General features: G+C 52.1%; 1 protein-coding gene across 1 annotated transcript; it reads right to left on the bottom strand.

Moving 5' to 3' along the window:
• Positions 1-7,283: 7,283 nt before the first annotated feature.
• ANKRD65 (ankyrin repeat domain 65) lies at positions 7,284-11,858 on the bottom strand. The gene is made up of 4 exons (XM_063724124.1): positions 11,148-11,858; positions 10,814-11,019; positions 10,076-10,610; positions 7,284-9,923 (listed from the first exon to the last, which is right to left on the bottom strand). The coding sequence occupies exons 2-4, from the start codon at positions 11,017-11,019 to the stop codon at positions 9,255-9,257; spliced, it is 1,410 nt and encodes a 469-aa protein (XP_063580194.1). The 5' UTR covers positions 11,148-11,858; the 3' UTR covers positions 7,284-9,254.
• Positions 11,859-14,266: the final 2,408 nt, after the last annotated feature.

Raw genomic sequence — 14,266 nt, 5'->3', positions numbered from 1 at the left:
TACCCAGGAGGCTGAGGCAGGAGAATTGCTTGAACCCAGGAGGCAGAGTTTGCGGTGAGCCGAGCTCCTGCCATTCGTTGCACTCCAGCCTGGGAAACTAGCAAAACTCCATCTCAAAAAAAAAAAAAAAAAGAGGAGGCCGGGTGCAGTGGCTCTGCACAACACTTTGGGAGGCCGAGGCAGGTGGAATTTCTGAGGTCAGAAATTCGAGACCAGCCTGGCCAACATGGTGAAACCCCATCTCTACTAAAAATGCAAAAAGCAGCTGGGCGTGGTGGCGGGCCCCAGTAATCCCAGAGAGGTGGGACAATTGCTTGAACCCGGGAGGCCAAGGCTGCAGTGAGCCAAGATCGCACCACTGCACTCTAGCCTGGGTGACAGATCAAGACCTCGTCTAAAAAACAAGAAGAAGAAGAAAAACTACTTTTTTTTTTTCAGATATGGTCTCACTCTCAGCCAGTCTGGAGTGCAGTGGCGCCATCTCAGCTCATTGCAGCCTCCGCCTCCTGGGCTTGAGTGATTTTCCCACCTCGGCCTCCTGAGTAGCTGGACCACAAGTGCATGCCTGGCCAGTTTTTGTATTTTTGGTAGAAACGGAGTTTCACCATGTTGCCCAGGCTGGTCTCAAAACTGGCCTCCCAAAGTGCTGGGATTACAGTCACAACTGACCTACTTGCAGGATTTTCAGTTTATGGACATGACTGAGTGGAGACATGGAGAAGCTGATGTTATTGGAGATTTTTATTATTCCCGTTTCCTGAGCGATGGGGACACTCACACTATGTAGGGCAACATGAGAAGCCCCAGTGTTTTGTCAGGAGGCAGAGAGAGGGGAGAAAGCTAAGGCCAGAGCCTTGGCTGGGGATTCTGTAGGGAAGGCGGGGTAAGCAGCTCAGAATGGGCCAGCTTGAAAAATGCCATCTTGGCCGGGCGCGGTGGCTCACACCTGTAATCCCAGCACTTTGGGAGGCCAAGGCAGGCAGATCACCTGAAGTCAGGAGTTCAAGACCACCCTGGCCAACATGGTGAAACCGCATCTCTACTAAAAATACAAAAAATTAACTAGGCGTGGTGGCAGGCGCCTGTAATCCCAGCCACTCGGGAGGCTGAGGCAGGAGAATTGCTTGAACCCAGGAGGCAGAGGTTGCCAGTGATCTGAGATTGCGCCATTGCACTCCAGCCTGGGCAATGAGAGTGAAACTCCATTTAAAAAAGAAAAGAAAGGCCAGGCTCGGTGGCTCGTGCCTGTAATCCCAGCACTTTGGGAGGCCAAAATGGGCAGATTATGAGGTCAGGAGATTGAGACCATCTTCGCTAACACGGTGAAACCCTGTCACTACTAAAAATACAAAAAATTAGCTGGGCGTGGTGGCGGGCGCCTGTAGTCCCAGCTACTCGGGAGGCTGAGGCAGGAGAATGATGTGAACCCCGGAGGTGGAGCTTGCAGTGAGCCGAGATGGCGCCACTGCACTCCAGCCTGGGGGACAGAGCGAGCCTCTGCCTCAAAAAAAAAGGAAAAGAAAAGAAAAATGCCATCTGGCCTTGGTGCACAAGGGCTGTCCTTCTCGCCTGTTCCTGGCCCTGGGCGACTCAGGGCAGGGGACATATCGGCTTGTGCAGGAGTTAGATGAGGAAGTGGGTCAGGGTACGGGCTCTGGATGGAAGTGGGGAGGAGAACAGCCGTGGCCATAAGTTTGGCCATGTAATTCATGGTTGTCAAAGTGACATATACAAATCTAAGAAAACACAGTTGGAACACCCCGGCCTACAGAGAGCAACTGAAAAGGGCTCCCCAGTAGTGTGCAGACAGGGAAGGAAGGGAAGACAGAGGTGCCATCCAGGTCCCGGGTGCATCCAGGTCCCAGGTCCGTCCAGGTCCCAGGTCCCAGGTCTGTCCAGGTCTCAGGTCTGTCCAGGTCCGTCCAGGTCTCAGGTGCGTGCCGCCAACCATCATCAGGTTTCAGTTGCATCAGTTGCTGTAGCAGGACGAGCTGCAGACAAAACCTCTCAAGATAGCGAGTTGTAGAAGGAAGGGCTTTATTCAGCTGGGAGCATCAGCAAACTACTGCCTTAAAATCCGAGCTCCCCGAGTGCACAATTTCTGTCCCTTTTAAGGGCTCACAACTCTAAGGATTTCACATGAAAGGGTCGTGATTGATTTGAGCAAGCAAGGGGTACATGACAGGGGCTGCATGCACTGGTGGTCAGAGAGAAACAGAACAGGGCAGGGAGTTTCACAGTGTTCTTCTATACAATGTCTGGAATCTATGAATAACATCGGTTTCTGAGTTATGAGTTGATTTTTAACTACTGGGTTTAGGCCAGGCAGGTGCAGGCCTGGTTTCGGGCCTGGTGCCGGGCTTCCTGTCCTTGGTTTTACTTCCTTGTTGTTTTTTCTTAAAACAGGTACTGAGTATAAAACAATATGAGAGGGTCTCTTCCCTCATTCTCCCCTTTGAGACTCTCACTTTTTATTAGTGGGAGTTCTCACTCTTATTTTTGCTACTTATGTCTTTTTGTGCAATAGATTGATAGTGATTTATATAGTATGCTTGTGCTGAAGCATTTTGGTGAACTAAGGCAGCGATTAAGTTTTTTATCATTTGGAGAAATACAGGTATCAGACAAGGGAGAAGTAAGCAGGTTCCTATTACTATTATTACTCTTGTTATAAGAGTTTTAAATCCTATTGCTGGGAACTAATTTCTAAACATGGCTCCTGGATTGAGTCTGTCCCACACTTGCATGGGTATGTGTGCCAGTTTTGTTATATCTTTAACTATATTCTCAGCTACTTGCCCCTGATCATCTATGTGTAGACAACGATTGGTAAGGTTAAATTTTTCACAAACTCCTTCAGCTGCTAGCAAGTAGTCAAGAGCTGGTCTACTTTGAGAGCTAGCATTTCTCATCAGTCTCTTGCCGGGCAAGAACAGTCAAGACTTGACTGGTTTTATTCGTAATAATTTTTAAAACAGCTTGCAACCATATGATTCGGTTGAGCACGTAGATGGGGGTTCGATATCCCCATGAGCCATCTTCTGCCCAAGTGGTGGGTCTGTAGTATTGTATGATTTTTTCAGGGGGCCATTCATCATCTTTCTAATCACTTATGGCTATGTTTCGTTTTTCACGGGAAGCATAGACTGGGAAGCCCAGAAGTTCACCTGTTTTTACGGGCAGTAAGAAGAAAGATGGCTTAATGGTGCCAATTACACAGCTACCTGTCCACTGATCAGGCAGCTTAGCATAAGCTCTGTGTCCACATATCCGGTATAACCCAGTGGGGGCCGTCCGGTCCCAGTGGAATTCTGGGTGGGCCCAAACAGTCTGCAACTTTGGAAATTTACTGAATGGATTTCTTTCTGTGTAATTGGAACTCCACCATGTAACTGTTTTTGTGGTACCGTCATACAGCTTTTGCCCAAGACAACCAAGCCACCCTACAGGATGAGTGAATCCTTTTCCTTCTCAAGCTGTGCAATACTGTCCAATAATTGAGACTTTTAGAACCCAAAAATTGGCCGGGCGCGTTGGCTCACGCCTGTAATCCCAGCACTTTGGGAGGCCGAGGCGGGCGGATCACGAGGTCAGGAGATCGAGACCATCCTGGCTAACACGGTGAAACCCCGTCTCCACTAAAAATACAAAAAATTCTCCAGGCGTGGTGGAGGGCACCTGTAGTCCCAGCTACTCTGGAGCCTGAGGCAGGAGAATGGCGTGAGCCCGGGAGGCGGAGCTTGCAGTGAGCGGAGATTGCGCCACTGCACTCCAGCCTGTGCGACAGAGCGAGAGTCTGTCTCAAAAAAAGAACCCAAAAATTGTCAGGGTCATTCTTTTAGGCTGGGAATTCATCAGGAACTGGGTCTGTAGGAACTAATTCTCGGGCTTCCCATGGTCATTGATCTCCTGTTACGGTTCCTCCACAAACATAGCATGAGGTGACTTCCAGAGACTGGGCTCCATGTTCGGCTAATTGCAAAAACAAAGTTTTAGTTTTTCCTGGAATCTCAGGTACTGGCACATTTTGTTCATCATAGAAAGTCTGAAATACTGGTTGTGGAGAGCGCTTTTGAACCTCTCCTTTTATTAGGATGCTTACACTAGGATCTAGTCCTTTTCTATCAATGCCTAATGTTACATTTTTTTTTAGTCCACTTTGGGTCTGAAGGGTTTGTGATTATCAATTCTAAAAGGTTGTAGCTCCCACTCGTGCAGGAGGGGCTGACTTTTCCTTTTTGGAGCCAAACAGGATCTTTTTTATCTTCTTTTCAAGTAGCCCAAATGACACAAGACCAGTATTGACACATCTCACATAATATGATTCTTGACAGATGTACTTATTTTTTTTTACTGTGTAACTTTTTTTCCAATTTAGAAAACCGCATCCTATTCCATGCTGCTTACTATTAATAGCGGCACAAGCCTCAAATTTTAAGGTTACATTTTTGGGGACCCCTCTTTCTTCTGTTCTAGCTATTACCTTACTTGTGTCAGCTAGAAAAGGACCAGTCCTGTGATCATGGGAGGCTTAAAATGGGTCATAACACGCATCAGGTTGGTTATTTCCTGGGCTGCATACCTTGGAAACAATAGCATTATACAAACAAGTTTCTTTTAGAGTCCTGGTACACTTGAAATAACCATAAAATAATAGAACTGTAGCAATCTTTTGTCTTACCTCAGTGACTTGATGTATATACTGGAAACAGTTCTCAGCCTGAGGAAGGTCAGTTGAAGTCCTTACTGTACAAGTCCAAATTTTAAGGAAAATGAGTCCCGCGATGAGTTTCCTCATGCTTCGGCCGTGCGTGGACCAGTCAGCTTCCGGGTGTGACTGGAGCAGGGCTTGTCGTCTTCTTCAGAGTCACTTTGCAGGGGTTGGCGAAGCTGTTCCCACCCGCGTACAGCTCCCAGTCTACTGATGTTTAAGGATGGTTTCGGTGGTTGGGCCCACTAGAATAAGCTGAGTCCAACACTTCTACAGTTATGTTTCACTGGGCTCTCTGATACCGGGAGCAAGGTGGCGGGGTTTAGGGTTTTGCAAACTTCGATGGTTATGTGGGGATTTTCACAGAGCAAGCTTTGGTATCTAGTTAGTCTAGAATTCATTAGCTAATGATGTCCTTTGGCATTTATTAAAATCACCACAGCATGGGGGGACTTTAGGTTTTGCCTAAGAGTTAGCTTATCTGCTTCTTGTGCTAACAGGGCCGTTGCTACCAGGGCCCTTGGACATGGGGGCCATCCTTTGGAAAGCCCATCTAGTTGTTTTGAGAGATAGGCCACTGGCCTTGGCCAGGGCCCTATGGTCTGGGTTAAAACTCCAACTGCCATTTTTTCTCTTTCTGACACATAGAGTGTAAAGAGTTTTGTCAGGTCAGGTAGCCTCGGGGCTGGGGCCGACATGAGTTTTTCTTTTTAACTCATGAAAAGCTCGTTGCTGTTGGTTGTAATAGATGTAGTTTATCTAATCTACATTTTTGTTGACTATCATCTACCAAAATATTGACTTAAATCCTGTAACTATTTGATTTCGGGCTTTAAATCAATCTGGTATTCCTTGTGGGGCTCCAGTTGCATCTAAATAGATGTGAGAGTTGAAAGACCCATAAGGGGCTTCTCTTGCTTTACGATGTCTTTTTTTTTTTTTTTCTCCTCTGGTTGATGAAATGCCAGGGTGAAAGGCCTAGCCAAATGGACTAAAGTACAAGTGCCACTCTAGTTATTCGGCAGAGTGCCCAGTAAAGGTCCACCACACATCCGCTCAGGGATGAAAAAGGGCTGACTGATTGATAAGCTCTCGAAAATTCTTAAGCTCACTGCATCCCTTCAGGTCTCCAAGGACTGCTAAGTCTCCTCCCTGCTGTGAGAGACACGAAGTGAACTTAGTTTTGGGAGACGGAAGCTGGATGGCCCTCGGGGGCTGACCCGCAGGGACTTCAGAATGTAGCAGGGAGGGCTTGGCATGACTTACTGCTCCAGGCCGTAGAATCCTGGAAAAGAGCTACCGTGCAGCCCACGCCTGGTCGACTGGGGGACCACCTTCGTGGAAGGGGGACAGTCAGCCTCTGGCCTGCCATGTGCACAAGCATAACAATTGCTTTTGTTTAACGTCAGATGGAATATCTGATCCATTTCAACCAGGCATTTTGCATCTTGGCATGCTGTCTTAATTGCCAAAGTTTGTTTTAAGTCTTAAACTTCTATGATCCTCTAGTAAAATGAATGTTTCCTTTAGCACCTATTTTTATTAGTTTTTAGACCAAAGAAAGCTAAACACCATTTTATATTTAATAATGCTTCTTGTATGATTTTTATACCAGATAAGCTAAATTTTACCTTTATATTAGTGTTATTAATGTTAAACTTAATTTTAATAAAACCTTATAGACATATTTATCCAATTTTTCATGTTTGACCATAAGGTAAGATTTTATACACTCTTTTTAACCTTTTATAATTTTTGTTAAAGAGCAGGTTGATGCTTTAAGAAAAACCTGTTGCATTTTTACTTTAATGTCCAGTTCACAAAAAAACTGGATGATACCTTTTTAACTTTAGTTAATATGTTTACACACAGAATTTTCTTTACAATTTACGTTTTAAAACTTGCTTAAACTCTTAAAACAATAATTTTTTAACCTTTTAATGTAGATAAAAATCCATATTTTTATGCCCCTTTATAATTTTTTTTACCAAAGGTATATTTTACTTTTCTTGTACACCTTGCACATAAACTGTTTTTTTTTAATAGTACTCAGGGGCCAGGCACGGTGGCTCACGCCTGTAATCCCAGCACTATGGGGGGCCGAGGTGGGCGGATCATGAGGTCAGGAGATCGAGACCATCCTGGCTAACACGGTGAAACCCCGTCTCTACTTAAAATACAAAAAATTAGCCGGGCGTGGTGGCAGGCGCCTGTAGTCCCAGCCACTTGGGAGGCTGAGGCAGGAGAATGGCGTGAACCCAGGAGGCAGACCTTGCAGTGAGCAGAGATTGCGCCACTGAACTCCAGCCTGGGTGACAGAGCAAGACTCCGTCTCAAAAAAAAAAAAAAAAAAAAAAATAGTACTCAGGAGACCTTATTACTTTTAAATTATACAACATTTTTTGCATAAATTTTTATAACATTTTTTCTTTTACAACTTTCGCCGACAATTCTTCAACATGTCTCAACTTTCTGCCTTATTACAAACTTTTTTTTTTTTTTTAACAACCAGTTAATTTATTTCAGGACAAGAATTTACCGCGTAACACTCTTTTTACATAAATTCCGCCTCCCCCTTTTTTTTTTCTTTTTTAAAGCAAACTTTTTTTATGTCTTTGGACTAGACTGTCTGAGGCCACAAGATTAGAAGTTACCATTAACATGTTACACTGTTAACTTTTAGCAAACTTCACTTTTGTTGAAAACCTTGTAAGTTTGGGATTTCAATTATCTTTTGCTATTAATAAGACCCTGTTTAGTCTAAATTAACTTAGAATTGGTATAGATGGCCTCTTTTTCTCTCTGCTGGTCTTTCCTTGCCTCTGCCAGCCACTTATGGTGCTGTTCTCTTAACTACTGTGGGGGGGAAAGGGGGTCTAAAACCCACTGTAACTGTCTATGTACGGAAACTGGTCTGGGTGCCTTGGCTTACAGGTTACCTTGTGTCATACCTTTGAAATAAGGGACCTGTCCAGGCTTCTTTCTGATGGCCAACCTACCTCTAATGCTGACAAGTCTATTTCACACAAAGTTCTAATTTTTCCTGGTGACACAGTAACACCATAATCTCCCTTAAATTCTTGCTTGAAAAATTGTTTTTAACATAGTTCCTAGTGGGGTGGGCTTATTTGTGCCTGACCCACGCTTCTTCGAGACAAAACATCACGCTCACACCACACGCACACCACAAAACAAAAAACAGGTAAAAAGGGCACACACACACTTTTGCAGTTTACACCAAACCAAAATCAAAATCAAAATGAGAGTATCCAGAAATCCAAGCCAGGTCAAAACCAAAACCAAAGTATCACGCAATCTACTTCAAGTCAAAACCAGAACAAAGGTGCCAATGCAGGCACGCCATGGGTGATCAGGCCACGCATCTACTCAGGTGGAGTGGGGCAAGTTCCAAAGACTAGTCTTACCAAGTTTCAGATGTCCGGACTCCAAGTGCCAGTTCCTTCCCGGTGTTCAGCCACTGTGTTAATCCTCCGCGGGGGCCCGTTATGTGCTGCTCTGGCGAGGTGTTCCATCGGGGCAATTTCCTACCCAGGAGCGCTCTTTGGATCGCGTCACTCAGGCTGGCTGGAGTGCCCCGCAGGGATGCTCCACAGGGCAGGCCTAAGCTGCCTAAGGGGCTGCCTCGGTCGTCTGTCAGGTACCTCGTTTCCCAGTCAGGGAACCAAGAAATGTAGCAGGACGTGCCGCAGGCAAAACCTCTCAAGACATCGAGTTGTAGAAGGAAGGGCTTTATTCAGCTGGGAGCATCGGCAAGCTACTGCCTTAAAATCCAAGCTCCCCGAGTGCACAATTTCTGTCCCTTTTAAGGGCTCACAACACTAAAGATTTCACATGAAAGGGTCGTGATTGATTCGAGCAAGCAGGCGGTACATGACAGGGGCTGCATGCACCGGTGGTCAGAGAGCAACAGAAGACGGCAGGGTGTTTCACAGTGTTCTTCTATACAGTGTCTGGAATCTATGAATAACATCAGTTTCTAAGTTATGAATTGATTTTTAACCGCTGGGTTTAGGCCAGGCAGGCCCAGGCCTGGTTTCGGGCCTGGCACCGGGCTGCCTGTCCTTGGTTTTACTTCCTTGTTGTTTTTTCTTAAAACAGGTACTGAGTATAAAACAATATGAGAAGGTCTCTCTCTTCCCTCATTACCACAACTCATTCTTTGCTGGGGTACGGAGAAGGCTGGAGCTGCAGGGTCGGTGGGCCCTCCTGGGAGCTGGGGGCCATCCCTGGTCCAGCCAAGGCCTGTGACTTCGGCTCAAGCCACATCTCCTGCTTTCTCCAACCCCCTCCTCCGGAAGCCTCTCCCCTGATGTCCCCTCCAGGCAGGCAGCCTCAGCCAGAGAGCCTGGAAATCGCTGGGGCGGTGGAGCCTGGAGCCTGCTGTCTGGCTCAGCCGTGGACTCTGTGCCCTCACACTCCTTCTGCCCCCCTCCACGTTCAGGCAGCGCCTGGGGCAGGTCCCCCTCAGGCATCTGGGCCACCTCGGCCCACTGTGTCCGCAGGGTGGGGCTGGCCCCTCGGCTCAGCAGAAGCCCCACGGTAGGGCCATGACCTCGCTCTGCAGCCAGGTGTAGGGGGGCCTTTCGGAGCCAGCCGATAGCATCCACCTGGGCACCCCTGTCCAGGAGACAGCCGGCAACCTCCACGTGGCCTTCCCGAGAGGCATGGTGCAGGGGTGTGAGGCCCAGGGTGTCCTGCGCATCCACCTTGGCCCCCTGGGTGACCAGCAGCTGGACGGTGGGCAGGTGTCCCCGGGCAGCAGCCCTGTGCAGAGCAGAGCGGCCATGCCTGTCCCTGATGCCTGGGTCTGCCCCGTGGCCCAGCAGCACCTCAATGTCCTAGAAGAGGAGAGAAGAGCAGGGGCCGGCCTCAGCCCGGCAGGCGAGGGGCAGAGCCACCAGGCGTTTGCCCAGCCCAGGCCTCTTCCGTCCCTGCAGTGGCCTGACTCTCCTGACACCACTTCCTCATGTTGTAAGTGAGGCCGAACCCAAGGCTGGCCTGCTTGGAAACGTCCACTTTTCCCCCTAAGGGTCCTTAGGGCAAATCCAAGGATCTGCAGCCAACACTCTGCCCGCTGCCCGGGAACGCGGGACTCAGGCACAGGCCCGGCGCTGGTGGAGAGTCTGTTGCTGCCACCAGCATGAAGCCGAGCCCCGGGCCTCGGGTCCGCCCTGGTCTCCACGGGACGGGGCTACACCGGAGGGGCACAGCCGGGGTCGCGCTCAGGGCCTTCGTGCCCGGACACCGTCCCCCAGCCCGACTCCAGCTGCCCCGGGGGCACGTCTCTGGGGCTTCTGGCCCCGCGCTCCCTCCCATCACTGCCGGGCGGAGGGCGGGACGTACCTGGGAGCGGCCTAGGGCGGCCGCCAGACCCAGCGCTGTGGCCCCCGTGCCATCCCGGGCGTCCACCCGCGCCCCGCGCGCCAGGAGGAAGCGCAGCGCCGCCCCGCGCCCCGCAGCGGCAGCCACGAGCAGGGCACCGTCCAGGCCCGCGCCGCTGGCCGCCAGCAGCTCCAGCACCGCCAGCCGCCCGCCCGCGGCCGCCCAGTGCGCCGCCGTCCAGCCGCGCGCGTCCTCCGCCTCCGCCGGTCTCGGGCCCGGAGCCTCCAGCAGGCGCGCGACCAGCAGCGTGTGGCCCAGCGCAGCGGCCCAGTGCAGCGGCGTGAGGCCCGTCCCGGAGCGCGCTGCCGCCGAGGCCCCGCGCTGCAGCAGCAGCTCGGCCACCCGCGAGTGCCCGTGCCAGGCGGCCTCGTGCAGCGCGGTGCGCCCCGCCCGGTCCACCGCGCCCACCGGGGCCCCTCGCTGCAGCAGGAGACGTACCAGGGGCGCGTGGCCCCGCAGCACGGCCAGGTGGAGCGGGGTCCGGCCTGCGTGGTCCCTGAGGAGGGGGCAAGGGCGTCGGCGCGGGGGTGGACCACTGACCAGAACCCCGCCCTGCCCCACCCCGTCCTGCCGCCCACCCAGCGCTGGGACCCCGTCCTACCCCATCCATAGAAGGGACTCCTCCACCCACCCAGTGCTGGGACCCCCATCCTGCCCCACCCAGAGAACGGACCCCTTCACCCCCCAGCCCAGGTGCACCTCTCCTCCACGCTGGCCCCTTGCCGCAGCAGCTGCATCACCAGGCCTGCAGGGCCCCTCCACACGGCCTGGAGCAGGTGCCCCCAGCCCTGGAAGACACTAGGCCCCTCTGTCCTGGTTCCCAGGGCTTCTTCAGAGTCCAGCTCCATCCACCGCAGCTCCTGTTCCTCCTCCTCTTCTCTGGGCTCAGGCCTCTGGGAGTCCATCTGGGGGAGCAGGGCTCCTACATCCACTGTGGAGGCCTCTGGCCTGCCCCCAGCCCAGTGTCCCAGGCCAACCTGGAGCCCCCCATTCCAGTTACCACTTAGCCTTCAGAGGGGCTTGGCTCCATTACCCAAGGGAGCTGGCTCAGGAGCTTTCTGCTCTGGCTGGGGGTCCTCTGCAGACGGGTTCTGGCCGAGGCTAAGCCTGGTGACCCTCTTCACAGAATCCCTTCTGCAGGCTTTGGGGTGGAGCATCTGCTGCTGAAAAGCTGAAAGGTGGCAGCTTCAGCCTTGCAGGGGGTGGGAGAACACAGCTGGTCTCCTGGGCCAGGCTAAGGCCACCTGACGCTGTTTACTCAGCCACTTAGGAAGGCCCTGCCTTTGGGCACAGCCCCTGTCCAACATACTCCCTCCCCTGCTGGCTGCCAGGGCCCCAGCTCGGCTGCCCTCCTGGGGAATAAAGGCCAGGGCGGTTGGGGAGGACAAGCAGGAACATGCTTGTGGACAAAAGTTGTTCAGATGCCACCTCCCCCAGGAAGCACAGCCTTGGATGTGCCCCGATGTGCCCCTGGAAGACCTCACAGGCCTCTCCAGGGGGCCCACCGTCAGGCAGCCCCCTCACCCACTTCTGTCCATGCTAAGCCCACCCAGGGGTGGGTGCCCGCCCCTCCTCCCGATTCCAGGCTGGGGAGGAGAGCAGGGCGAGGTTCTGGCCTTCCTTTCTGTAAATGCTGGACAGGACAAAAGATTCACCAAGGACTCCAGGCAGGTGGCCTGGAGAAGAGGGTGGCGCTGGCATGGTAGGGACGAAAACCCTTTGGGGACCGGCTGGGGCAAGTCTGGAGCCAGGGAAGGGACAGATGCCTGGGCAGGTGGGGGCATGGGTCGGGGGGCGGGGGGGAGTGTGGGGAGAATCCCTGCTAGGGTGTGTCTGCATCTGGAAAAGCAGCTCTGCCCCAGCAAGGCCTGGGGCAGCGGGATCCTGAGGGCCTGGGGCAGGGTGGGTGGGGCTGGTGCTGAGGGCATCTTCCTGTCTCCCAGTACCTGGCGCCAGGCAGGAGAAGGGAGCCTGGCTTTCTGGGGTGGCTGCAGCAGCCCGGCCCCTCCAGCGGCTGCACGGGAAAGGTGATGGGGGCTGCCCATTCCCACCCCAGCCTCCTTCAGCCTCCCAGGTCCCCAAGGACAGGGTCTCCTGAGGGCCCTGGCCTGGCCTCCCCCACTCCCTAGAGGACTGCCTCTCCAAGGGCCCAAAGGGTCTCCAGGCAAGGGACCAGGGGCCCCATCCCACCGCACCCCAAGCCACACAGACCCTGCCCCGCAAACCTCATCAGGCTACTCCATCCGTCACCTTCCCAGATCCTGACCACAGATGGATCTGAGGCAACGTGCGACTCTAACCCTGTTTTAGTTTGTTCTTAGCATGTATCACTACAGGAAAGTATCTATGTGTTCATTTAAATGTCTGCCTTCCTCTTCTAGAAGGAAAGCTCTGTAAGGCTGATCAGGAAAGAAGCGAGGAGCTCTGGGGGCCGGGTGGAAAGTCCTGTACTCATCAGGGCCAGGGAGCCACAGAAACTACCTCACGCCAGCTTCCCAGAGGTACAGAGGCTAGAATGGACCTCCAGGAGGCCCCTCCCAAGACTCCCGCCTCCCGGGTTCCACCGTAGTGGGGGCAGCCACAGCTGCCTCTGCAATGCTTGTAGGACCCACACACAGTGGGGTACGGAGGGGCAGAGGCCGAAGCCCCTTTGCCATGAATCCAAAGAACCTGGAGTGGTTCTGCAGAGACATTCGAACCAGAGCGACTCCATCTTGAACAGGGGCTGAGTAAAACGAGGCCGAGACCGGCTGGGCCGCATTCCCTGGAGGTCAGGCATTCTTAGTCACAAGATGAGATCAGCACAAGATACAGCTCACAAAGACCCCGCTGATAAAACAGGATGCTGTGAAGAAGCCGGCCCCAAACCACCAAAACCAAGACAGCCAGTCCTCACTCCACATTATGTGCTGATTATAATACATTAGCATGAGACATGCCCACCAGCACCAGGACCGTTTACAGTTGCCATGGCAACGCTGGGAAGTTACCCTAGATGGTCTAAAAGGGGGAGAACCCTCACTTCTGGGAATTCCCTGCCCCTTTCCCGGAAAAGTCCGGAATAATCCACACCATGCTTAGTACATATCAAGAAACAACAATAAGTGTTCTCGGTGGAGCAGCCCAGGCCGCTGCTCAGCCTATGGGGCAGCCCTTCTCTTATTCCTTTACTTTCCTATTAAACTCGCTTTCACTTTACTCAGTGGACTCCCCCGAATTCTTCCTTGCGTGGGGTCCAAGAACCCTCTCTTGGGGTCTGGATCGGGACCTCCTTTTCCGGTGACAGTCCCTGGGACTTAGTAGCAGTTCAGCAGTGTTCGTTGAATAAATAAGCGAGAGACCTGGTTGGGGGGCACTTAGAAAGCAGAGGTTTTGCAACTTTTTAAAACTTTTTATTTGTATTTTTGAGATGGAGTCTCACTCTGTCACTCAGGCTGGAGTGCAGTGGCGTGATCTCAGCTCACTTGGAACCATCTGCCAGGTTCAAGTGATTCTCCTGCCTCAGCCTCCCAAGTAGCTGGGATTACAGGCACCCACCACCATGCCTGGCTAATTTTTGTATTTTTAGTAAAGACAGGGTTTCACCATGTTGGCCAGGCTGGTTTCCTGACCTCAAGTGATCCACCTTCCACAGGTTCCCAAAATGCTGGGATTACAGGCGCCCACCACCATGCCTGGCTAATTTTTTTTTTTTTTTTTGGAGATGGATTCTCGCTCCGTCGCCCAGGCTGGAGTGCAATGGTTTGATCTCGGCTCACTGCAACCTCCTCCTCCCTGGTTCAAACAATTCTCCTGTCTCAGCTTCCCGAGTAGCAGGTACTACAGGCACGTGCCTACAGGCCCGGCTAAGTTTTATATATATATATTTTTAAGACACGAGGTTTCACCATACTGGTCAGGCTGGCCTTGAACTCCTGACCTCAGGTCATACACCCGCCTCAGCCTCCCAAAGTGCGGGATTACAGGCATGAGACACCGCGCCCGGCCTGATTTTTGTATTTTTAGCAGAAATGGGGTTTCACCAAATTGGCCAGGCTGGTCTCAAACTCCTGACCTCAAGTGATCCACCTGCCTCAACCTCCCAAAATGCTGGGATTACAGGTGTGAGCCACCGTGCCCGGCGCTGTAGGGACACTGCAGGGAGGCCTCTGC

This window comes from Pongo abelii, chromosome 1, assembly GCF_028885655.2.
Source record: "Pongo abelii isolate AG06213 chromosome 1, NHGRI_mPonAbe1-v2.0_pri, whole genome shotgun sequence".
Classification (NCBI taxonomy): domain Eukaryota; kingdom Metazoa; phylum Chordata; class Mammalia; order Primates; family Hominidae; genus Pongo; species Pongo abelii.
Note: the sequence above shows the minus strand (reverse complement) of the source record. Positions and strands in the feature narration are given on the sequence as shown.